Source organism: Anneissia japonica, unplaced genomic scaffold (assembly GCF_011630105.1).
Source record: "Anneissia japonica isolate Jap-2015-1 unplaced genomic scaffold, ASM1163010v1 scaffold288033_len957474_cov176, whole genome shotgun sequence".
Taxonomy (NCBI): domain Eukaryota; kingdom Metazoa; phylum Echinodermata; class Crinoidea; order Comatulida; family Comatulidae; genus Anneissia; species Anneissia japonica.
In genome coordinates this window covers 78,886-106,453 of record NW_022715491.1, presented here as the reverse complement: position 1 = coordinate 106,453, position 27,568 = coordinate 78,886, and the positions used below count along the sequence as shown (strand labels likewise).

Genomic DNA, 27,568 nt, shown 5'->3' with positions numbered 1-27,568 from the left:
AAAAAAAAAAAAAAAAAAGAAAGAAAAATTGATCGCCCAAACGCATCAGACTATTTTTGGGCGTCTAGAAAAGACAAATTTCCTCTAAGATGGTGTTATCTCGATCAGACCCACTTTCGCCCCCCCGCCTTTTCTCCCCTTTTTTCGGCCCCGGCCCTCCCCCTTTCGGACATCTTTGGATTTGCCCCTGAATTGGCCTGCATGCCATCAACTAAAGAACATATGCTATTTATTTTTAACATTGTTCTGTGTATATCATTTGAATTTCTTGAATTTCAAACGAATGACCTCTGATTTTCGTATAATTTTTGTACAGTAGTATTTCAAATGAATGTACCCACTGTTGTCTTCTAATCGGATTAAAATCTGACCGAATTTTGGCCGATATCGAAAAAAAGTTTGGCCGAATTTGGCCGTGAGATGGCGTGTGTTTGGCCGTGAAGCCTGTCGACTATCTGGCAACCCTGTTACGCGTGCATTAAACATAGGGATCTTTGCGCGCATTTGTGCCGACATACAGTGAAAATATGCTAAAATCAGGCCTGTTTTTAATCAGTTATATCTCCTTAGGATGATAGGTGACCCCCAATTTTTATTACATAATCTGAAAGCACATGAGTTGTAGATATGATTTTAGAGATCATAATGGCTGATTGGAAATTGTGATGTCATCATTTTGCCATTTGAATTTTTTTATAAATGAATTTTTATTATGACGTCATTATTTTTATACTTCTTGAACATATCCCACTTTTTCTTGATCGATCGTCTCCCACCTTCATGCATGTTATGGCTGAGACAATTTCCTTTCACAATGTTTTAATCATTTTTCATTTTTATAATGTCATCATGGTGAAAACGAATGTTTTTCTAACCTCCTACTTTTTTCTTTCTTTAAATCTTTGACGACCCGATAGAGGGCGCAGACTTGATATTTTCCTACTGTTGTGGATCGGATATTCTATCCTTTAATTATTTTATTGTTTCTTGTATGCATTGGTGGCGTGCTTGCGCTGTATGGTGGTGTATTCGCGTTTGATTGTTTACAGGTTAAGTTTCGCGATTTGCATATTTCTACAGGTGTACTACCTCGTTTATACACCTGCATATGTGCATAAACAGGCAGAAGAATTTTGATTTCAAAAAGAAAGGTTGTGTTGTTTTGTACCACTTACTTTGCAAGTCAGTGTTTGCTTCAGAATTGTAAGTAGAACTGTGTTCTTAAATTACAATATTAAACATTGCATTTATCTGATGTAACGTTCTAATATATTGAATACTGTGCAGGTAGGATACCGTGTATGTTTAAATAATATGCCAGGGTAGATACTGTGTGTGTCATTATGCATGAATTTAATTATAGTGATAAATACACTTAAATAACATAGGCCTATTTGTATTTATCAGTAATGATCCGTGTATTTTATTTTAGACTCATAATGATGAGGATCGTCGCAGGATGTTTCAACAATTAAGTTGAATCCTTCCTCTTCAAATAGTTCAACTTCTTTCTAACATCCTCCAGCGCCGGTGACAAGCCAGTTTTGTTTGCTTTAATAGGCACTTTAAAAATGTCTATTATTATTATTATTATTATTATTATAACCATTATATGAGATTTGTGTAGTGATTGATCCAGGTATTGCTTGTTCATAATCATTAATGCTATGACGTTAATCATTGAACTTAGTGTATTGTTAATGATTGTTGTAATTGCATATTTATAATTATTATTTGCTATTTATCCATAATTTGTATATGAAATGAAATTAATTCGTAATAGACACAGTTTGAGCTGTTCAATGGTCACTGTTGTGCCGGTGTAGTTTCACTGGGTTGTTTACTTATTGGCGTTTATAATGTGAAGTGTTTTGCCAATATACGTTCTTATGCTTAACTTAAACTTGCAGTGCAGTTTCATTTAATTGTTCACCGATTGACGTTTACTAAAGTTGTTTTGTCAATACACTGTGCAATTATACTATGCAATTCAATATTGATGTTCATGGTCGTGCGATACATAATATTTTTGTATATATATTTATATATCTTTGCAGGGCTGTTTCCTTTGCTGTTTTTGAATTTTTCGTTACTGTTTTCCTTTGCGATTATTCCGTTCTTTAATAAAGTTTGAAAAGGCAAGTAATTAAGTAGTCGTGCTTCATCATTTTGTTTATACCAATTTGGGGTTAAAGACTTGTACTCGGAGTGCTGGGGGACTAATCGATCCAAATCTATCCCGGTGCAATCCCCGAACCATAACACTACACAGTTTGAAAATTTTGGTTACAGTATTTTTCCATATTTTACTTTTAAGCACTGTGAGATTTCTTTTGCCTCACAAGCAGATCACCTAACTCGTACCAGTGACGAGTTCAAATCTAGTTTTAATTTTTTTTCTTTGTATTACTTGATTGTATTATTGTATTATGGACGCACCACCGTACAGGTGTGTGCCACTGTTCTGAAAGTGACTTCTAATAAAATACTAAATGCTATACACCCAAGGTGGCAAAGGGCCAAGTCGATATGGTCCGAGTTGGCACAGAGCCAAGTCAGTGTGGTGCGAGTTGGCAAAGGGCCAAGTCGGTTTGGTGTGAGTTGAGGAAGGGCCAAGTCAGTGTGGTGCTAGTTGGCAAAGGCCCAAGTCGGTTTGGTGTGAGTCGAGGAAGGGCCAAGTCAGTGTGGTGCGAGTTGGCAAAGGGCCAAGTCGGTTTGGTGTGAGTTGAGGAAGGGCCAAGTTGAATCCAGTTTGATAATTTATTCAGTGTATTTTCTTCCTTACAGAATGTAGTTATTTAATTGGTTTTCCAGGATGTTTCAACCAGGGTAAGTTTTAATAGATTCTTTTATAAGCTTTAATACAAAATGCCAAATTGTTTTTCTGTATACAGTAAACAATATAATCAGCCAGTCCATTCTGTTTCTAACTTATCAGATTTCTTTATGCAATTTAATTTGTTTCACCGTATAAATTATTGAGATAACAGCTAAGGTTTAAAAATAAAATGATTTGCCAATTGTTATTGTTTTCTTGGTGTATAACATCTGTAAACTTAAAAAAAAATTAGAACACATTTTATAAGAATACTAAGGCTAAAATAGCTTCACAAAAATAAGAACAAATTGAGGCCAAGGTAAAGTGTTACATGAGGTTAAATAAAAACCAACAAATCAACCTAGTCACATACATGATACAGTAAATTAATAATATTTATCAACATTATATCTGCTTCATTAATGCAGTAGGTTGTCACTATTTAGTACTTGTATAATGCAGTACTGCTGTACAATAATACTTTTCGCTGTAGTATCTATAAGAACAACATGAGAACATTTTAAGCTGGAAATTGGCAAAACAATTTGAACACTGAGCCTGGGAAAACTTTTACTGGTTCTTATAAAACAAAATAGTGTATTATGGAGCTGACCATACTAATGTATATTCATTAAAGTAATGTCATATCAAGTGGGATATCATATGAAATTGATATTGTATATTATAAATGTTATTTCTATAATACTGTATAGACCATTTTATCGGGATTATTTTGAAACAGCACCGCCAACTTCTCACAACTCACTGGGGAACTTCCAGAGGCCTATGCCTGAGCAGCTGGCTAGTTACAAAAAGCACTGCGCAGCGGATTATGCAGCTGAACCTTTGCTATAGCAGCAGTAGACAACATGTACGATCATGCTAATTGCCATATACGTAAACATTGAAATAGCTTTTTAAGACTTGGACTTAAATATAAACAGTTTGTTCTTTTTTCATTTTAAAATATCTGTGCTCATCAATAATTGCTGCGAAGCAGCCAATTCATATTCTTGACAGCAATTTGACCTCTGAAAGGTCATTGTTTGTCGCCTGAGACAACTGAAAAGCGGAGTTTCCTTCTTTCGTTCTGCCGGGTAAAATCAATTACTTTTAGGCGACCTTTGTAGACTAACCTACTCGTACCAACGTCGGCATGTCTCGACGCTGGAGTACTATTCAGCGTTTTTACTATATTTCTACGTTTAATCGGCTCATGTCTCAGCCACAATATTTTGAGGACAATATTATTTACGAACCCAGTTAAACTTATTTACTAGCCTATTTCAACGTGCTAATTATTACATTTAGGCGACGCTTGTTGTAGACTGGCATAGTGTTTGCGGAAATAAATACCATTTTATACACATGCGCTAATCGATTCGCAAGCAGCGAGTCATCGCCAGCAGCAGCGAGCCATCGCCAGCAGAGAGATGTCACTGCAGCAAAACACTATTGTACCAACGCTGTTCTAATAATATATAGACAATGGGTCGTGCTCACTCATATTATTTGTTATATTTTTATTATTCATTATTTTCACTTGACTCGCATAAATAATTTTGTTCGAAGAACATTTTATGCAGTTGTACTTCGCAGCACTTCACTTGCAATTTGCAATTTCTAGTTTAGTTTTATTGTTCAATTATTCCATGATGGTAACTACGTAGAGTGAAATGCTAGGCCTCTGGAAGTTCTGAAGTGGTGGTTTTCAGGTTATTGGAAATTTTCATTTCAAATTTGTATATAGACTAAAGATCTGAAACTTGCGTATTATGAAATTACCAGCAAAAAATTTTTGGGAGTCTGGATAAAAAGTGATAAAGGTGGGAGTAGTGAATTTAATTTATTTTCTATGATGTGGTCTTGTTTTTTATGATGAGGTAAATATTACAACGCAATGCAAAAAGATGTGTCTAACATTCCTGGTGTGTCGTTTAACAAAGACTTTTTTTTAATGCTAATTACTAAGTTTAACATTTAGTTGCAGTATGCTGGCTTTGCGATTGCAAGCCTCATTTAATTTGCATAAAATGTTGTGTTTGTCTCGTAGATTTGTTACAAGCTTTTTACCATTATTTCTTGTGTTTTATTTCAGGATTTTAGGTGCATATAATCCGCAGATACAATACAGACCATTGGTTGGTTTTAATCAAAACCAATACCCAAATCAATTCCAAAATCGAGTGCCATTTGGATCAACTCCCAGGTTTCAGCAACATCCGTATCAGCAAACCACTCATACTAACACCGTCCATGGAGACAGTAACCGTCTACAATCGCTTTCCGAGTGGCCTTCTTTAAGCGAGGCAACACACAGAAGCTCTCCGGTACAAAACAAAACACCTCAAGGCGGTCGAGACATCAGAAGTCCAGAGTTTTTCTCACACAAATTAACTGAAGAACAAAATGAAGAAAAGAAACAACTTTACAAGTAATAATAATTAATTATCCATTTTATTACAAAATGGATAATAATTAATTATCCATTCTATTACAATACATACACTGTGACTTTAAGAGGCTTATGGTGCATAAAAAGTGGTTAAATCTAAGGGTTGTTTTGAGTTGAGGGTTAATGATATATATATAATTCTTGCATGATAGAAATCTGATGTATTTTTTTCTGGGTAAAATATTCATCTAGTAACCACAAACCATTTGTCATTGATGTTGGTGGGTTTTTATTAACCTTTTCTTGTCGTTTAACAGTTTTATTGATCCCAAAAGTATATCATTTTACTGAGTCACCGTTCTTAAAAAGCAGCCTGACCTTAAGAGGTTTTCAGAAAAAATAGTGTGTGTGTATAAAATATACTTTTTAATTGGACTCTGAATGGATTGATTAAAATAACCAAATTAAGTCTGTTTATTGTATATCCAATGTTTGGACTGTACTGTGTTTATTGTATTGGCCTCGTTTGTGTAATTCTTGAGTACATACTTGGACAACTTTGTCCTATATTATAAGGCAATACTCTGTATGATAGAAACATCTAATTTGAATGCCTTGAAGGACAGTATATGCTCTCATATTTTAGGTATTATTAAAATTGTTGACCTTTTGTTGTTGTGGGCAAAAGATGATCTAAACCCTATGCAGGAAAAGGATGTCATGTGACCAGATCACAAAATTTTTATCAGAATTTTTGCAGACAGATTGAGTTGTACTGTATTCTTACTAGAAGTTTCCGATGGTAACTATACAGCTCTTAGTGGTTGTTCATGATAGGCTGTTGTACCATGTTGATTTTAGGCAGTGTTATTGTATTGATTAATTTCAGAAGTGTGTGAGTCTTGCAACAAGCAACCTTTATAGTTACTGTACGTAGAGAAAGTAGTTTAACTGAGACGACAAACTGGTGGAAGCAGGGGCCATGAGGGCCAGCCTCTCCTCCTCCCTTCGTCAGTCGCGTCAAAAGATAAAACGGAGACAAAAATTGTAAGGAAAAAAGGGAGGAATGAGAGTGAAAAAGGTTCTGTGGCGGATCCAGTTGTGCAAAAGGTCGCTCGATTATTTTTACCACTAATTTTGAATTTTCTATTGATTGACAACAAACACAATGCAGGATGTCAAAAAAAAAGTCCAAATAAAACCAATTATGTATCTTCAGTACTGTACACTGAGGTAATCGCTTTTTTTTGTGCTGAACTTTAAAGGTCTTTATGCAACTTTGGTCCCCGGTTCAATTCCAGTTTCTGATCTTCCTGTGTCCATGACGTACAGCCTTTCGGGTGACCCATATACACTGTACACAGTTCAAAAGTAGGGGATTGTCTCCCAGTGTCCATTTCACCACCAGAAGAACCCAACTTTAATATAAATAAGTCTTCGGATTTTCATAGGTTGTCCTTGGTGTAAATTATGCTGAATACAGTCCAGTTTGAACAAAATGTTAAAATGCTTGTAGTCTTAATTTTTTATTTCTAAGAAAAAAAATGAAATGACATAAATTCCTAGAATAGAATAATTAGATGGAAATAGAATGGCAATATTCTAATTTTTACTTTGTTTCTTTTGTTTTTTTTCAAGATTGTTTTATCAAGTATTGAGAGATAATGGTCCAATGGATGTTTGTAATCAGCGAATCTTAAGTACCTTCATGTCGTTACCTGAATCTAAGAGGAGGATCATCACGAAAATTGGGGGTATTCAGCGGTTTTTTCTGAAGTCACCCATGTTTGTTATCCAGGGTGAGACAGTGTGCTTGGCAGAGGTATATACTCTTATTTTATGTTAAAAATCAAGTAATATAAATTTGGATGAAGGTATGCACTGCACTGTAGTATCTCTTTTTTTTTTAACAAAGGGAATTACTATTTAATAAGGCATTGAGTACCCCTTTATTGAATGTTGGAATTCCATATTATTTTTGAATTTAAATTTCTTTTTAGCCTCTTTCACGTCAAACTTTTAGCTAGATATATATCCACTTATCTAGATATAAGTTCGACATGAACCCGTCAACTATGTCTAGATAAAAGCTTAAGTTGCCTATCGTTAGGCGACTTAATACTAGATGAATGGTAAATTACCGTGCTTAACGGTAAAGTCAACTCGGATTACAAGGACACGATTACGTAATCTGGCTGGCAACAACGTATTCCAACAATGTTAACAACATCAGCAAAGTAGTCTCATTCAAACACCAATCTGGGTACATGTTTCGGGAATAGAAATTTCAAATTTGGAATAAGTAATTAGAATGTTTTGATTACGGTTAATTGTTGACAGATTTTTCCAGAGACAGAAAAAAGATCACAGACAAATATATTTCTCAACAAATACTGTATATAGATGTATATAGACTATAAGGATTGACGTCAGTTGTTAACATAATTCCAGAGTGATTTGTCCAAATATGGGCATGATAATGTCATATCACACCCAAATTTATTGACAAAATCTTTAACAGAAAACTTATGTTAACTTCACATTCACCTGAAGAAGTGCACTGTGTGCACGAAAGCTTGTGTACTGTCACAAATAACTAGTCATAAAAGTACTGGATATCCTGAATTTTATTTTTTTTGATAAGTGAGGACAGACCCTTATATAGCTTCATATAGTGTCTTGTAGCTTGTTATTTTTTGTGGAAATAAAGTCTCTGTATTTGTATTTATTTTTTCCATTCATTTTAATCAATAGCAAACATTTAACTGCAACTCTCCACCGAATCCATCTGAGGCTGAAAATATTTGTCCGAGGAATGGCCCATACCGATGTCCAGTGGAACCAAGACAAGATTCTACTCGTGTCGCAAGTACCCTTCCCATTCACACTGAGCCAGATGTCGATCCTCACTCTCAAAATATGAGCCAGATGCAGACACCCACCAAATCTGACCTTGATGTACAAGCCCAGCCTTTTTCACCAAAAACTCCAGTAGGTCTTCCTTTCTTATTTGTATCATCATAGGGAACTTGGACTTGATGTGTGAGTGTGTATTTACATGTTACACAGCTTGTAAGCAAGAAGAAACTTCTGGTTCGAATTTTTTGAGTTCTTTTTCTTTTAATTAATTGTTTTATTTTATTCCTTTAGGCACATTGCCAAGGATACCAATAGCAACTTAATCACTGTCCTAGGAGCAATCCTTCCACACACAAATGACAAACATAATACACATGACACTCTACATAAAATAAGTCTCATAAACAAAGATTTGCTATCATTCATTGCGTGTAATAAATAGACCATTGGGTGTCAGCATACACATCACAAGCCAGATTAGAGGTAAAAAAAGGGTCTGATTTGTAGTTGCTGTGGCTATGTGTGCTCATGTAATAAAATATACACTATCTCTATTTCTGCAGAGAGTATAGAATCTTCCTACTTTATCTAAAAAATATTTTAATCACCTTTATTAGTACAGAAGATGAAGTACAATAAATGATAATAAAAAATAAACATAAAAAAACAACATTGACATTCGAATGTATTTCCTTCTGTAATATTTTTGTCTGTTTATGATATAAATTAAATATTTGACTCGATTAAAACTAAATTATCGGTTTCTTCAGGACTTTGTTCCTCTTTGCCAAAAAATTGTTATTATAGTTTCTGCAGCCATATTGGTCAAGATTATTAATAACCATCGCTAAATCGGACAGATCGTTGGCTTTTTTTAAACATTTCTGCAAAATAGTTTGGTACAGAATTCATAAATTTTCAATTTTTACTTCCTTCAAAGAAGTAACTTTAAACTGGGGTGCACAAAAGTGCATTGGACACGATTGGTGGCCAAACTCAGTATGGCTTAGAAATACAAACAATTCGGCAGCCGAAATGATCAAACACCTATTTTTATTACATATTTTTTACTCAATAGATTAGTTTTTAATAAATGCTACTTTTTTTACCATTACTAGTAATAGTATTATTTACTGACTTATCATCATCATGATGTGGTCGTTGCTAGCTCGGACCTTTTTCCTACCACACCATCTATTACTATCCTGCATCAGGGTCAGCAGATCTTCAGGGAGGCAACCAGTATCTCTGCATTGTTGGTTTATGTAGGTAGTTGCTGGCTGTCCGACATGTGGTCATGTCAAGGTGTACAGAGCAGTAGGTCACTTACAAGTTCATGCTTTGCTTGGCAAAAATGTCCAGCAAAACGCATTCTGCGCTCCCGTAATATTGTGGTAATATGGGGTACTGGTCCATAGAGATCTGATCTAGTGGGGTGTTGCATCCAGGATAAATATCTCTACTAAAGGCAGCCTACAATAGTGACTGCTTCAGCGATTACATTGCTCTCCGCAACATAGGCCCTAGGCCTAAAGTGCTCTCTAACGATAGACCAGGCTAGCTAACCTTCTTTTTTAGAATATCTGACAAAGCAAACCATCAATAGATATAGGCCTAAGAAAAATTATAAAAACATTATTATTTGAAACGTTTTTAACTTGCATTTAGCGAATGTCAGTAGTGGAAGACGAATTTGATCAGGGCCAACTTCCCTGTTCTATTCAGACAACCAGCCTGTGAATGAAACTTCAAATTGGCCATTGTCAAGTTGTGAAACAACTCATGAATTCACCCATTGTCCTAAACTGTCAATGGCCTGAATTCAGCTGTAAACACTTATAATTTCAACCATATTGTAGTGTTATAATTAGCAAGTCATAATTAATCTGTACTTAATAGTGAGATATACATATGCCTAATATTTGGTCAAGAAAATTGAATAGAGAGCTCAAAATTACAGATTAATGGTTTTCCTGTCAAATTCTGCTCCCTAGGTATCATTGCTAGTGTCCAACGAAACAGCATAAAACTTGTGAGTTTTGAAAAAGTTGTGGACGGTAAGTTGTCGTATCTTCCTGAATAGAGCAGTGTGTACTTTAAGTGTCCTCCCTGCTTTCAGAACCTTGGTTTTCTTGCGATATGAACATTATCAGTTTTTTTCAGGACGTGTTTGTCTATGCCAAAAAAATCCAAGCAGTTTCAGTTCACATTTCTGCAAATCATAGTTTGGTGCCCAAGTCATCAATTTTCCAATCCTTTCCAATTCATTTGATGCTGGAGCCAATTGTTTAGATAATAGCCCTCAAGTATCTTGGAAACTGAAGGGCTGGCGAATTCTTTTGAATTCCCTGCTAATAATAAGTAGCTTGTTGTGAACACATGCTTTGCCACCTGTTGGCCTTGGATTACTTTTAGGCTTGCTTCTTTGCTCATATTGGTGTGTGGTAAGGTACAATAAGTAAAAGTTGGGAACACCGAATTGGCGAAGATTTTCTTTGCTATCAACCTTCTTTAAGAAAGAGAATTCATGGTAGGCGGTATGCAAATGATTCATATATTTATAGTGTTAATCTATTTCATGGAACATGGCGTGGAAATTGTTGTAAAAGCCTCTGTATTTCGCTCCCAAAGGAAGAGGGAAAAGCCGCATTCAGTCAACCTTTTTGTCGGCAAAGGCCAAGTCACTGATGCGCACTACTCGTGTAAATCAGGGTATCATATAACCAAGCATAGACATCTAGGCCTAGACTCGCGTATGTTTCGCGTTTAAACCAGCCGTCTAAGGAAATTAAAATGTCCGAGAAATAGTTTTTGATCACGTGACTAAATGACGCTCGCTAATTAGTCGGTTTATCTGTCAATCAAATCTCGTCAAGATGTTAATTACGCCAGTATATGCCAGTATGTGGATAGAGCACAGAAAGGTGTGTGCACAAAATCGCTGAATATTAACACGTTAAACGTCCAGTAGTGAGTTTGTCATAACCCTATCCTGCCGGCTGCTCTAATATGTGCCTCATGTGTTCGATAGTAACCACCTCCTTCTCTTTAATTACCACAGATCAGTGCAAAGAACACACGATCTCTTCCTTCAAGACTTTCAAGGGACAATTCTGAAAGTAGGTTGATTTTAATTCTCAACACAAGCAAGTAACAATGTACTGTATGAGTAAAGTGATATGACAATACTTTGCAAACAAAATTCATAAAAATTTAAGTATATGTATATATGTTATAATCAATTGTAATTATTGATTTATATTTTTGAACTAAAAATATAATATTTTTTTATTTATTGCTACTTTTGTCCTTTTGATTAACATTTTAACTACAAACCTGTATGCAGCAGTTTTTACCTGTGTACAGTATTACAAAGTGTAATTGTTGTTTTTGAATGAATTAAGTTCCCAAATGCAATAAGTTATCAAGGAGTTTTTGATGCACTTGTATGTAATAAAGTTAAAGCAAAAATCCAAACCAAGCCAATTATCTATGCTACGAATATTAGAACCAATTTATTTATTTGTCTTGTTTATTGGCATTGAACAGATACAATTTTCAGTTTCATTCTAAGAACTTTAATATACAAAATGTAGGCAATTTGAATAATTTTATTGTTTTAAGCTCATATATTTATATTTCATTTGTTATGTGTGTAATTGTTAGTAATTATTTTTTAAGAGACTGTGTTTAAGAAAATGCTGGTATTATAATGTTGTATGATCAAGGATGTGCATCAATAAGTATACAGACATAAGGCCATATGCAATTGTGCTGGCAAATATAAATTTTATTACTATGTGTGTTCTTTACACTGAATGACTGGAAATATATTTTAAATAAACAAAATAGTGTTGATTAACCCTTTGAGGTTTGACTGGTAATTAACCAGGTCACTGGGACCAATTAAGGGGATATACTGTAAATAGGTTTAGAAAAGCGCAGAATACACTTTTATGACTGTAAATTTTAGCAAATATCATTTTGTGTTGGAGGAAATGTTTGGGCCTTCTGAAAAATTGCAAAAATGATTGACCACTTGATATGACCACCTTAATATACAAATTATAGCAATTTGAATAATTTTATATTTTAATTATCAAAACAGTGTTGATTGACTTGTTAATTAGCCTTCCCAGAGAGTGAAACTCTGTGAAGTCTATTGTTTTTACCAGTGTTCTTCATGTTGTCGTTGTCGTCGTTGTTGTCTCTGTTGTTGTCTCCGTTGTTGTTGGTCATTCGTTTGTAACCACAATAAACTAACGTTTGGTATTAGTCCAGTAGGTTTCAAACTTGAGAGAATGAAAGACAGTAAGAAGGTAGAGCCTATTGTTTTTGGTACATGTGAATATGCTAATTGCTCATTTGGATAATTAATATTTCACTAATCAGCTAATGTAGGTTAGTTACCACAATAAAAAAAAATTATTTATTGTCGCTGTTGTAAATTGTTTGTTACCACGATATTACTAAAGTTTGGTATTTTCTGATTGGTTTCAAACTTCTACAGTACTTATCAATCTCAGAGAAAATTCACTTCGCTGGAAGACTATGCTTTTACTGCCTTTTACTGTGAAATTTAAAAGGAGCATTTGTATAGAAGCTTCAAGCACCTATCCTGAAAATTTGATTCCTAAAAGTTGAATGGGAGGGACAAAAAATATTCAGTGTCAGATTGTTGCACCTGATAATTTTTGTGTTCCTCAGATATTTACAGAATGAAGAAAAATAGAATTGTTAACAATTATTTTTGTTTCAATCATTTGCAATTTCTTTTTCATCACACTATTTTGTAGGTGATGCTGATGAACTTCTACAAGACCTAAAGAAAAGCTTAGACGAAATTGAAATAAATGATAAAAAAGATGAAAAAGTATCACCACTAGACCTAAGTGCTGAAGACTGCCACGAAGCTTTCACAGAGAAAGCCAAACTTCTTGGAATTGATGTCAGAGATGCAGAAGACTCAAAAGGAGATACTGGAAAACCAACTCTGATTCAGGATTTGCATGAAGCAAGCAAGAAATTGCCACAGCAGCCAATAGCAGGAGGATGGAGAGATGTGAGTAAAATTACCAATACTGTAACACTATCCTCAGTTATAGCTATCAAGGAAGAAGTAAAAGTATCAACTGTACGTTATCATCCACAACCACTGTACAAGTTCAAGAAACAAAAGATAGTACAGTAACATCTTCCAATTACGAACCTCTCATTTACGATATTACAAACCAAATTTGCAGAGATGACGTCATACGAACAATCGTTTTTAACTACAAAAACACTTTATAATGTATTTAAAAGTCTTCAGAAATAATTTAAATTGTTAATCAGCTAAGAGAGAAAACATTCAAACCTATAAAATGATATAAAACTAAGTTTCAAGCAAGAAATATCAGTTGTTTTCAGCCAAAATATATTATATTTGAGCTGTGCATGCTTGTACAGACATACTATGTACAGGTAATCTTACATTTTGATCATTGGGGACGCTATTTGCATGGATTCGCGATCTTTATGAGAAGAATAATAACACTCGTTTTTGGCATTATATGACCGTGTTTTCATTCGAAAATCACTTCAATTGATTGCCTCACAGTGAGCACAGGTAATATTGGCTTCTGTAAAGTATTATTCTGTTGCAGAAACAGTAAAATCCAAGTCATGTTGTGCTTAACATTTTTTTTGCACATGGTAAAGTCTGGGAAAATCCTCAGAAAATTGATTTAATACGTGTATGTTAAATGCAACACCTTTTGTACAAATTCTGCCCATATGCCAAAACAAGCTTAGATATAAAAACATTAAAAAAAAAAAATTATTTCTAGTCATAAATCAAAATAAATCAAAATTGTGTATCTATTAAATTGGTGGGAAAATATAAGAGGGGACGAGTAAACTTGTCACTGGCAATTAACTGGCAAATAGATTATTCTCTTCCTTTTGTGCACGGGAAGATATGTAATAAGAGGGCGCCCCCATATGTGCCATCTTCTGAACCAACAGCAACAAAACGCAAAAACATTCATACGTTTTAATTTGATTAATTTGCACATTATTGTCTAGGTGTATCTTCCCAAACTACCAAATAGTCTGTGGTCCTACAGTATATCAGTGAACACAATGAACGCTAGAATGTTACACTGTTTTTGACGAGTACATTATTCATACTTGGCACTCCCAACGAACTCTGTATGAAGAGACTTGTCGCTGACAGAGAACTACTCAAAGAATATATTATTTAAAGGGATTTTTGATAACAGTCATTTTGAAAACAATGCTTAGAATGACAACTGTATTATTTGTACATTTGTCTGTGCCAAGTATATAATTTATTTAAAACACAATTCACTTGGAAGCTGCTGATATACAAATGTAATAATTCAATATATAAGTTGCAGAGCAAACTATAGGTCTAATTTATATTTGAAAATTTAAAATAAATGAATTTTATATATTCAAGGAGTTAAGAATTAAGCTGGAAAATAGAATGATAAATATAAATTCTGGCTTTAAAACTTAATTAGATCTATGGACGTTTTTTAATTGAATTTCAGCCAACCATGTACTATGAAAATAAAATGTATTTAACATGTGTGCTGTAGTAAAAGATAAAAAGCTTTTGGTCCTCATAAATCAAGTTGTATATTAATTTTAGTGGAAAATGTTCCTGACAGTAGTGTTATGAAAAAAATGAAAATGTGTATAACTGGATGTACTTTTCTGTGGTATTAGGAAGAAGCAAAAAGGATTCGTCAAATGGAAATTAGCATGAAGCAAAGATTGGAATTGGAATTGACTCAGGTGAAGCTTAATAATATGGAACACAATACAGAGGTATAAAAACTCACTGGCTAGTGTTTATATGCTGGTTTACATTATATGTAGTATTTCTACCCAAATAGATCTGGCACACGTAACCCCAATGAGCTCTCCCTGACTCTATCTGAGGGCTTTGGAACTTAAGGACCCCTGGATGTTCTGGGCATTTTTTTGATGAGTGTGGCCATTTAATAATAGAAAAATTGTAACCCCAATCAAAATACGCCATTTAAACATAAAAAATGCTGGAACAGATGGGGCCCCTGCCCCCGATAGTAGGGCCTAAAGAAACTTTAGCCAGGGATCTCTCAGTTGTGCAGAATTCTATCAATTCTATAAGCTGTGAAGTACTATGACAACATTAATGATAATATCATAATCATCATCTACATATTAATTCTGCTAATCGCCTTCGCGTAACTTTACCTATCTCCTCTGAAACGCTGGCAGGAATTTGCTCATATCTCATACACTGGGAATTCTATATGTCACGACTATATTTCGTTACTTTTCAAGGCTGGATATTGGATAACAACAAAAAAATGGGTATATGCTAGTAGTATTATTATTTCATTAATTATAAAGGTCACCACAAAATGGACAAGGCCTTTTTATTCAACATTTTGCTTGTATTGATGATGATTTAATAAAAGCGAAATGTCAAATAAAATGGCCATGTCATTTTATGGGGTGACCTTTATTTTATTTGTACTTAAAATCAGTGGACATTCTAATCATTATCAATATTATTATTATTAGTATTAGTATTATTATTACTATTCTTACTATTCTTATTCTTTAGTGTTATTATTATTGTTATTATTATTATTGTTATTATTATTATTTATATCGTCAGTAATATTATAAATAATTAATTTTTTGCAGCAAATAGAAAGAAAAGCTCAAATGAAAATCAAAGTAAAGGACATGGATCTGAAGAAGATGAATATAGAACTTACAGAAGCAGAAAAACAAATTTCAACACTGTTAGAAGAGAATAAGAAGTAATACAAAACTTTAATCATTTTTTAAAAATTTTTGATAAATTTGGTTTGTATTGTAACATTTAAACAGCAGTCAAACATTTGTCATGAAAAAGTACTTTCATAAAAGTTTTTTATAAATACCTTTCAAACAATAATGTTACACATGATTATGTGTGTAAAGCTGAGCACTTATTTTACTGCGTCGTACAACAAATCCAAATTTGCTCACTGTGAGTGCTAAACGACTCGACGCCATTGTCTGATTGTCAGTGGCAGTTTAAACGTATCGTCATTAAAAAATGATCAGTTGTGTGGTCGAAGTTACGTTTTCTATACAATCGCGTCGGCCGACGACCGTGGGTCACTGTGAGTGCCTGGCTTTAGTGATACACAGATTTCACTAAATATTCTTAAATGGTAACTTATACCCGAGCCACACAAGATAGAATATTACACGTACGTACTAAATGTTACACAGACTTCTCAAGATATTCGTATTTAGATACTATCACCTTGATGTGTGAATAAAAAAAATGGCTAAAAGTTAATTCAATTTATATGCATGCAGTAAGTGTATTAGATGTGCAACATATATGAACTTCACCCAGTAATTGTAAGTTTTGAACTTGAGAATTTAGTATTATTTCTTATTGACTAATACCATAAATTTCCTTGTGCTACAGGTTACAAGATCTAAACAGTAAATTGAGTGGAGACGTGTCTAAACTTACTGGAGACTACAGATGTTTGCAAGATAACATAAATCTAAAGAACAACGGTGGTCCAGAGGAAATGACATTAAAACTGAAGGAAGCATTAACCAGGGCACGAGAAGCTGAGATCAAGGTAAATTAACAAAATTAACCATTACTATAGCTTTGACCCTTCTTAAACCCTGCACGCACTGCAACAGTCATCAAAATTACAAATTTTTTTTTTTTGAAGGCAGGCACACACTGCCTCATGTGGCTGTCATACGACGAATCAAACTCCGCTCCCTGTGACCACTAGACGATACGACGCTGTCTGTTGATTGTTGGTGGATGTTTGAATGGATTGTCATTAAAAATGATCCGTTTTGCGCTTGTCGGGCATTGCCTTCTCCAAAATCTCGTGCGGGCTGACAACCATTGTGTGCACAATGGGTGTCCATCTTACAGGGGTAAACATTGTAATGGAATTACAAATTATGTAATGCTCACATTAGACATGCAGATTCCCACTGGCAAGGATTTAACAGTATCTTCTTCCTTTGCTTAATCCATCATGTCTACTAGCATTAGACAGCAATAAAAACGATGCTGTCCAGAGTCGGTAAAGTATCAACAACACAATGGCACCAACTAAAAAATTTTTTCGTATTCATCTACAGAAGACTACCGGGCAATCACTGTCGTATGATTGGATTCATACAATGAATCCCACTTTGCTCCCTGTGACTCATGAGCATTGAAGTGCGCTACGCCATCTGCTGATTGTCCGTGGCAGTCAGAGCTGATCGTCGTTAAAAACAATTTGTTCCCGAGTTGACCAAAGGTCGCCACAGTTCAGCACACACACAGTGGCTTACACCAGTTCTGATGATTGAGCTAGCTGCTTTGTTTCCCAATCGCAGGATACAGATGATGTTTCTGTATCCAAATATTCAACAATTAGAGAAAGGATGAGAGCCCAACATCCATCTTTGAAAATGTCTTCACTAATGACTGCCTTTATTATTTTCAGAACAACTTTTGATGTGGGTAAAACAATTATGGTAATTTTGTACTCTTTACTTTATTTGCGTGCTGCAAAATTTGGTTCGCTTGAAGCAAGTGTAGTAGTATTAGGCATTCTTATTCATTATCTCAATTTTTTATCAATGCTCTTTGAGTATGCAAGAGAACTTCAAGACTGTGCTGAATAATGCCTTTAACATTTTCACTGAATTCATGGTATACAGATACTGTTCATTTATGATTGATTGGGTGATTGATTTATTAATTGATTGGTTTGATTAATAAAATTAATTGTTTGATCGATAAAGCATCCAAATTTGTTTCCATTTATTCCTCATTTGATGATCACATTCAGTGTGCTGCTTTTATTTTTATTGCTGCTGATTCTTTCAGATTTTCTTGGCTTTCACTATGTCATTTTCTTGTATCGTATGCTGCCACTTTCAACATGCTGAAGATTCTGTAGCTTAATGTGTGTGTGTGGATGTTGGCAGCTGCCTGGCGTCTACCCCAATATTATGTTTTCTCTTTTCTTAACTACATATGGTTGAGTAGGAAATCAAAAATATTGAAGCTCCACAGGCAACCAAACAACCAGACCAACCCACACACACAAACACACACCCACCCACACACACACACCCACACACACCCCCACAAACACCTATCTTGGTTTATAGTATTACTGACATTAATTTAGCATTCTTTGGGCTTCTTTCACTGTCTTTCCTACTTTATTCAATGGTGTACAGGCCTGGTAAAAAATGTTTTGTGCCTCTATCTATTAAAATTATCTTAATAAGATGCTTTTAGTACCAAATGTTATCTTTACACTATGTGGCGAAAAAGTAGTGGTTGGGAGCAAGCCGAAATTTTAAAAGTTGATCTTTTGCATGTGTAATGTGGAGGTGGTTTGGGGCAGCTAGAACGGTTTTCCAACCCCAAGGTCAGGTATTCAATCCATAGCTGTGCATTTCGCTTTTGTCCTTGAGCATGGGCACTTTATCTGCATTGCTTCTCTCCACCCAGGAGTATAAAAGGGTACCTTGTGGAGTTGCCTGCTCCTGCAATGCAGTTTCCAGCAGCAACACTTTAAAAGCATGTGGACCCAATGACCAATGGAAAGAACTGTGCTTTATAACTTCAAATAAGAGGTGCATTATGAATACCTATACTAGTACCAGTAATGCAGCAGTGATTGTCTAGTGTAATAAATAACCTTTTTTAGAAACTGCTTCAGAGGGAAATCTCAATGCCTACGACTGCTGGTCGTGGGATTGCGCACTTTTTTTCAGCCCTTGGTGTAAAAAAGTTAATTTTTATTCGAAATCATCATTATTGGCGGACGACGGGTTCGCTAAATAAGGTATAAAAAGGCCTTGCCTTACCATTATTATTATTGATATTTTGTTATGTTATCCTAATTTTGTAAATTATAATCCTGATCCATCATTAATATGCGCATAATAATACTATCAAGTGACATATTGATTATGCAGATATTGGAGAACATATATAAAGAATGTTTGGAAAGAATTTACAGGCTTGTGCAGAAAAAAGAGAGCGACTTCATGTCAATGTTTAGGTAAGTGATGTTACACAGCATCTTTACATAACGTCTAAGGTTAAGAAGAATACACTATTTTATTTTGTTGCCCATGTCTATCTAGTATTGTAATTAGATAGTTATAATAGTTTAATTTAATTTATTTATTAGTAATGTTTGTATATGTACAATTTATATTTGTTTTTTTTGTTGTTGCATTTTGTAATTATTATTAGTGTTCTTTTGGCCACTGTGACAATTGAAATTATGCCATTGGATGTATTAAAATTATGCTACAGAATGCTACGCCTCAATTTGGATATATAAACGCCTGCCGTGAATTTAACAAACATTTATACTTGTATACACTACAGACAGGTATAGAGTACTTACAGCGTCCATTTGGCTAAAAGTTGATTTAGAAAATTAAAAAAATATATGCACCTCTAGATGCTTGGAAGTGGCACTTTCAGACAATTTTTTGCAATTCATTTTTTAGAATTTAACTGAATTTACATTAATTCTAAATTATGCTCTGTTATACTACGTTTTCATGAAATTATGCATAGTGTATAATGCTCCATGCTACAGGGGTCAAAATTATGCCAAAAAGCATAATCATGCTACAAATGACCACTATGCTTGAAGATATTCTTAAAATGCAAAAACAATTTTTTTTATGTGATTATGTAGAAACTACTGCTGCTGAACATTATTTTTGTTTATAAAAAGCTTTGCATGTTTTATTATTTAAATATCATGATTTGCGGTATTATTGCTTGCTAATTGAGGTCTAGAAATTTGGTTAATTTGCAGTCCTCAGGATAATATTTCAGTTGACACACTTTGGAAGGAGTACCTTTTACTAGTTGATGTACAGAAAGCTGACTTAAAGGATCAGTACATTAATATTTTAGAGTCACTGAAGAAGGATGTACCTCTTAAAGACTGCCCTCCTTTGTTAGAACAAGATATTAGTGTCTTCGTGAAAAAGGTGCATGTTTGCTTTTACTTTGCTTTTCACTTTATTTTTACTTTTCTTTTTACTTTAATTTGTATTTCATTTGACTAAAACCTATGTTTAAAAATCTATTATTTGTCATTAATTATTTTTTTTTTTTAATTTATTTCTTTCATGCATAATACATTCATAACATTGAACAGAAAAAATAACAATAAAAAAGCCTTAATAAAAAATAGACAACAATATAATACAATACAATTGTACAAGAAAAACAAATTATTGTTTTTGTTATCATCATTGTTGTCATTGATAATAATGACAACAATAATACCAACAACAACAATAACAAAACAGAAGAAATAATAAGAAGCATGCCATTGAGTTTACAATACAGTAGGGCGATTCAATTCAAGAGTCTGAGGTTACATCTTTATATAGTTTTAGATCCTTGAAATAAGGAATTATATTTTGTAATTTACAGCTATAGATATAATATTTAGTGAACAATATGAAAGAATTAACAATTGGTGGTAAATCAGGCTCTCCAAAGCAGATACTTTTTGTGTCAAAATTTATTACTGTCATTAATTTATGCTAATATTGAACATTTAGTGATATATTATTATTTTTGCAATATAGGCTGGATTTTCTTTGATTTCTCTATTCTAAAATATTTTGTTTCTATTTAAGTACAAATAATAATAATAACAATAATATCAATAATAATAATAGTAATAACAATAATGACAATATAATATGACAATGGTGGCAGAAAGGACGATTGTCGCAGTGATAAGTGATAACAACGACAACAGTAACATTAATAGCAATAATTAGAATAATAATCTGATTCTTCTTTCTATTTGTCTGTATTTTTAGTAAAGTCATATAACTTTAGCACAAAATTTGTTGAAAAGAAAGATCAACATTTCAGATCAGTCATGGATGCTGTTTCTTAAAAGTATGTCTATGGTAGACCTGAAGTCTTTTACCCAATAACTTCTGTTTTAAAGTTACATAGTAAAATTAATTTGATTTGTTGAAATCATATATAAATAATAAACCATATAATAAACCATAATCATATTTTGACAGGACCGGAAGGAGAAAGTAGGAAAAATAGAATCGCAACCATCTCGTCATGCTCTAGAAAAACAAGATGTTGACAGTGGCCCAAGGTAAGTTTTTGAATATTTACAGTGGGGCTGATGGAGGTGGAGTAGGGGATCGATAGTAAGGGGGAGCTAGGTAAAAAAAAATGTAATAGGTGATTTTTAACTACTTTTTTACTTCTAAATATTTTTCCAAATATTTTTAATAGGGTTTTTTTTTTTTTTTTTGGGTTGGGGAGCGGGCGTGAGGGTGGTGTGTGCAACCCTTAGATACGCCACTGGTTATTCATTTATAAGTTTGAGATGCTACAGGCTACAATACGGGGCGCCAAACGACACACTACCTGTTCTGTCACACAAAACCATGTTTGTAAGGGACAAATCATGTTTTGTAATATACGAAAGTTATTCTGTCTTTACAAAACATGTTTTGTCTCGACTAACATGGTTTTGTCATTCACAAAACGTGTTTTGTCCTGACAAAACATGTTTTGTCTCGACAAACATGGTTTTGTCATTTACAAAACATGTTTTGTCTAGACAAACATGGTTTTGTCATTTACAAAACATGTTTTGTCTTGACAAACAAAACATGTTTTGTCGAGACAAATATGGTATTGTCATTTACAAATAACGTTTTGTCGAGACAAAACATGTTTTGTCGAGGCAAACATAGTTTTGTCAAGACAAAACATATTTTGTAAATGACAAAAACCATATTTGTCGAGACAAAACATGTTTTGTAAATGACAAAACCATGTTTGTCTCGACAAAACATGTTTTGTCAGGACAAAACATGTTTTGTAAATAACAAAACCATGTTTGTCTCGACAAAACAAGTTTTGTCAGGACAAAATATGTTTTGGAAATGACAAAACCATGTTTGTCTCAACAAAACATGAATTTTTTTATGTATAATATAGAAAACATATTCAGTTAATATATACTGTACTCTCAAAAAGTACACTCTGAATGCAGAATGAAATCCATGAAGGAAGCCTTTTTTTGAGTCACAGCTTGTGGCCCTTGTCATATAGTATGGCATAGTGACCAAAATATATATGGTAAGAGATTTCAATATTGACCAACATGGGCTTGGCCACCTATACCAAGTCTATTTCATTTCATTTCATTTATTTATTTATTTGACACCCCTAGGATAGGCTATGAGATTCTAGCTAGGTAGTATAGTGGGGAACCTTATGGCAACAAAATGGGTTCTGTCAAAACCCACCACGTAGGTACATCCCCTTGTATCCCTGCGGCATCCCCTTATATTACCCTTAAGCAATAGAACCTTGTGTTATCAATGTCACAATATAATAGCCTATTATACAACAATACATAATGGGGAATCATTTGAGGGAGGGGGTGGGTCAACTTGACTCGCCAGGCCTGGTATTGTATGTAGTGTGCTAGAAGCCCCCGTGCAGCCGATTCAGCCATTTGACGTATGGTTCCCTACTATACCTACCTATTATAGTACTAGGCCTAGCTACCTAGCATGAATCCCACCTAGCCTATCCTAGGGGTGATTATCCTAGCCTAGGCCTGGTATAGGGGGTCAAGCTCATACTGGTCAATATTCAGATTGCTGGCCTATATTTTGGTCGCTACACCATACCATACCAAACCGATTATTTCTTGTGATGGGCGACGCGGTGGGGGCATGAAAGATTCACCTTTATTCACTATCTCAATCACACGTTTAATTGACTCCTCCCCCTCATGAATATACGGAAAATGTTTTGTGATTTACAAAACATGTTTTGTGAAAGACAAAACCATGTTTGTCTGTACAAAACATATTTTGTAAATCACAAAACATGTTTTGTAAATGAAAAAACCATGTTTGTCTTGACAAAAACATGTTTTGTACAGACAAACATGGTTTTGTCATTTACAAAACATGTTTTGTAAAGACAGAATAACTTTCGTATATTACAAAACATGATTTGTCCCTTACAAACATGGTTTTGTGTGACAGAACAGGTAGTGTGTCGTTTGGCGCCCCGTAACAGTAATAAATTTAGCAATCATTGCTGAGGAAAGAAGAGAAATAAAAACATGAATGCTAAGTTCATCTAGTGTAACATTTTAGTTGTTTGGTAGACATTAATACTATATTGTTCATAAAAATTCTCAATTTTCTATTTTTTTTCTCCAGATTGACTAAGGAACCTTTAACTGGCAATTTACAAAATCATCAGGTAAGCACATAAAATAGAACCACCATAAACTTTAACACATCACAAACTCATTTTATTTTGATTATTTGTCTGAATACATTAGTATTTACATGTAGGAGAGGCATTTATAAAAAACTATCTTATTCTATTGCAAAATTAACTTATACTTAAATTAAATTTGATATTGATTTGTACAGTACAGTACCTTGTAACTAAAAATATGATCGATAAAATATCTTCTCACCAATTAACAGATGCATAAATAATATACCCATGCCTGTGGGGAAGAGGAGGAGGTGGGGGTGGACATTTCTGTGGTTCATGTAGAACCCCCTTTTAAGCAAATCCTCCTAATAAACCGTACAACCCCTCCACTTTGCATAAAAAAGTACTATTGAAATCATGATGGATTCACTGCTTTCATGATAAAATTGCCTTTTCTCCATGGGGATTTGCTCTCTAAACAGTGGCCCTATGTTTTCCATTAAAATTCCTCTAGTATATAACTACTCCTTTTTTTTTGGATGCCTAAAACCTTTCCTATGTTTTTTGCACAGACCCTTTTGACTCGTGTGAATTTTTGTAATATAATATCTGTAAATTGGCAAGAAAAAAGGTCGCTTCGGGAACAGTGGCGGCTCTACGGGGGCTAGGGGTCTACAGCCCACTGTGGGGGAAGCCTTGGGGAGAGAAACCACAATTCGTCGAGGAGAAGAAAAACTTCAAAAAATTATATGTACAGTATTTTGTACCTATTAATAGACTCTAAAATCGATTAAAAAGCCTTTGAAACTCCCAAATTGTCATATTTTCAAGGGGGTGGGGCTGTGGCTACATCTCCTGGAGCACTTTTGAAAGGTTTGTAGCGACGCTGACCACGGCCACGGGACATCGGGTCGGGGACCTTGGATCCCCTGCCGGAGAATTCCTGGTACTGCCACTGTTTGCAAATATGTATCTTATTTTGTCCTTTTGAAGGAGCATTTCAATAAATTAGAGCATTTGTTAAGGTTATTTTAAACAACATTTCTGTATATCAGTAGGATAATGCTGTTTGCATCTGAATAGCTGCATTGCATCATGTAAATATTTTTAGTTAGAATATTTCAAACTGATGATAACAGATCCTTTTTTTTTTAAGGTGTCTCCTGTTAAGGAAGAAATGGCTATACCCTCATTAAGACAGCCTCTTCAGAAACCAAGTCAGTTATTTTCGAGAAACCTGACAGCCATCCCAAAACCTCCTGGCTTGTCTATTCCTGGATTGTCTCCATTTAAACCTCAACACACACCACTATATGGATCTCATTCAACAGCTGGAGCAAACATCCATTCAGTACCTCAGCTGGATAGTACCTCATATAAGAATCCAATACCAGTCATTCAAAGTCCACCATTTAGAACATTGGATAACATAGGATCAAGCAGACCACCCGTATTAAGTGCTGAACCATTTCCATTATCATTTAATTTTAACACACAAGATAAACCACCTGTCATGCACAAGCGGTCTCTACAACCAATGCCATTCAGAAAGATGTCTGCACCTGCCATTCCGTCTCTATCAGTACCTCTAAATGTGCCTGTTCAACCCACACAGCCTATGATGTCTATGGCCTCTACCCAGGTACCTTTAAGGCAAACCAGTAATACGCACCCTACCTTTTCAACCAACAACATTGGAACATCTGCCACAGAATTTGGAAAAGATGTTTTGCCTGACGGTCCATTGTCTCAGAAAAATCAGGACACCAACAGTATAAAAATGGACCAGATGACGATGTCTGATGCAGACAATGTAATTGCTTGTGCTGATGATAAGACTGTTCAGCCTAGTCAGATTAAGAGAAAGCTTAATCAGAATATTGCTGCGAATTTCAAACCAAATCTATTAGATGTATACTCCAGAGGAAATGAAAATCCTTCTGAAAGATACAATGAGAAACAATTAGATGTTAGTTGTTGTACATTCTATGTTGAGCTAGATGAAACCGAGTGTTGGGATGGTGAGGATTACACGACTACTCAGATATGTACTCCCTCACCAAATACTACACCATCACCTGATCAGAAACTTAGTAATGGTTTTGGCTACCAATTTACTAGTCCTGCCAGTGGTGATGCCAAAGATGACACCAATGCTAACAATGTGTCTGCGCTTGTGAGGACATTGCAGACCTGGTCCCAAGAGATACCTGGATCTTTTAAGGTGCATAAAGAGGGAGAAGTTGATTGTAATCCTAAAAATACACCACCGCAAGTACTATTTGGAAATGAGAAATGTTCAACTGAACCAGTTGGTCCAATTTCTCCACCAGAAAAACAGAAGGTATCTGATAGATTTTCTGCTGGCATCAGCAAAGTTCATGGCAAACCTAGTGTTAGCAATGTCTCCCCTCCCTTATACAATGAACAAGAGAATAGGAGATGGCAAGAAGTGACCAAGAAGAAGAAGAGGAAGGTTCAGACAGTGCCATTTGCTATAAAAGACATGAACAAGCCTCAAAGTAGCCTTGACAAGATTGTGTATACGTTGATGATAAAGCTTCCGAACTTAGAACGTAGCGAGTACATTGATTCCGTGAAGGTCATCCGTGACGTGCACAAGGGATCTTTGAGTGGCATTCCTCTGACAGAGATTGTGAAGGAATGCAGCATATACCTGCAAGATCAACAGAAAAGGAAGGTAGTACCGGTACATAAAGAGCAGGGCACTATTTGTGTCGTCTGTCATGAAGACGTGGATGTAGATAATGATCGGAAGTTAGAGTGTGGACATCAGTATCATGGTGACTGCATTAAGCAGTGGGTTCACACATGTGAAAGGACGTGCCCTCTTTGCAGAAAGTTCATTTTATTGCCAGAAGACTTTCCTGTGCTATAGAAAAGGGTCAGACAAATGCAAGATTTCTAAGAAACATTGGTGATTATTAAAAAGTTTGAAACTATTAAAAAAAAGTCATGTTTTGTGGGGGGTTTTTTTCATTAGTGTTTGCAACATTGTGATAACACATTTATTAGAACAAGACAAATTACTGCATTTCTCAATTTTCGTTACCATAATTTGGATTTGAAGCTACCTCGTGACACTGTGTGTATGTACCTTATAATACGTATGAAATGAAGGTCATGACCTCAGTGATATCACAAATTATGCTGTACAACATGATGTCATTGTACATTGTAATAGATTTTGCATGTTGATAAAATAGAGACTACATATTTAATCTGACACCAGCTTACTTGTTGTTGGAACTTTTAGTTATGAGCAATTGTGATTAGTTGATAGACTCGCATATACTTTATAGTGACTATCTTTAGCTATAATATGGTGTTATATTCATAGTCTGTATATTGTATTTTTTCGTTGATATAATCTATTTACTATATTATTCTTTTGTTATTTATTAAAGAAGTTAATGTTTTGATTCGAATTTTGTATTTCTGTCATTATTCTGATATGGCGTCGAAAACAGTCAGTATCGCTGGCAATGGACAGTAATAAACATTTTTGTAACTTTACTTTGGCAGCCTTTGCCTTCCATACACAGGTCACTATATTTTACATATAGATTGTTTCCAACAATGAGAAAAACTATATTTTAAATGTCTATTGTACTGTATTTGCTAATAATTTTCACAAGCTATTTCTTATTTGCATGAGATATTTCCTTTCAATTAAAGATAATTCCTTACCAATTCACAAATGCATAAATAATACACTATTTTTTAAAATTATATTTGTACAGCTGACTGCCATTGAATGGAGGATTCATTGAATGGTAAATTTTTTTTAAGGTGTAGTGTGTTGGGCATTGAGCCTGAGGTTCAAAGGGGAAGGTTTTGGAGTGTTCCCTTATCTATAGCGAGGTCCTGGAGCTATGCCACGTGGAAGCTTTGGAGTTTTAGACGTTTTAATTACTTTTCTAAATGATTCCACACGTGTGGTTAGTGATATTTTGGTTGTTGTCGGGTGGACGAGTGCCCCTTCTTCCACACTTGGATGCAGCACTGCCGCCGTCATCATCTTCATCATCATAATCATCATCATTTCATCAACATACCTGTACATTAGTATATTCGTCATCATTATCTCCATTATTTTTAAATACTGTATGATAGCTCCTATATTCAATATATAACATGTGCTGATAAAAAA

At 34.6% G+C, this 27,568-nt stretch overlaps 1 protein-coding gene across 4 annotated transcripts in view; it reads left to right on the top strand.

Moving 5' to 3' along the window:
* Window positions 1–26,844, top strand: part of LOC117109260 — a 30,101-nt gene extending 3,257 nt beyond the window's left edge. The window contains exons 1-16 of one of the 4 annotated variants that reach the window (XM_033251530.1): window positions 1,185–1,203; window positions 2,058–2,138; window positions 2,788–2,829; window positions 4,917–5,252; window positions 6,852–7,035; window positions 7,968–8,204; window positions 11,134–11,191; window positions 12,869–13,134; window positions 14,808–14,909; window positions 15,780–15,898; window positions 16,564–16,726; window positions 19,098–19,183; window positions 19,961–20,138; window positions 21,204–21,286; window positions 23,388–23,430; window positions 24,551–26,844. In XM_033251530.1, coding sequence (XP_033107421.1) covers window positions 2,816–2,829; window positions 4,917–5,252; window positions 6,852–7,035; window positions 7,968–8,204; window positions 11,134–11,191; window positions 12,869–13,134; window positions 14,808–14,909; window positions 15,780–15,898; window positions 16,564–16,726; window positions 19,098–19,183; window positions 19,961–20,138; window positions 21,204–21,286; window positions 23,388–23,430; window positions 24,551–26,293 — 3,612 coding nt within the window. In that variant the 5' untranslated portion in view covers window positions 1,185–1,203; window positions 2,058–2,138; window positions 2,788–2,815 and the 3' untranslated portion in view covers window positions 26,294–26,844. Of the gene's footprint in view, window positions 1–1,184; window positions 1,204–2,057; window positions 2,139–2,787; window positions 2,830–4,916; window positions 5,253–6,851; window positions 7,036–7,967; window positions 8,205–11,133; window positions 11,192–12,868; window positions 13,135–14,807; window positions 14,910–15,779; window positions 15,899–16,563; window positions 16,727–19,097; window positions 19,184–19,960; window positions 20,139–21,203; window positions 21,287–23,387; window positions 23,431–24,550 lie in introns of those variants that run through there. The other 3 variants (XM_033251529.1, XM_033251527.1, XM_033251531.1) reach the window with 3 other exon arrangements.
* The last annotated feature ends 724 nt before the right edge of the window (window positions 26,845–27,568 follow it).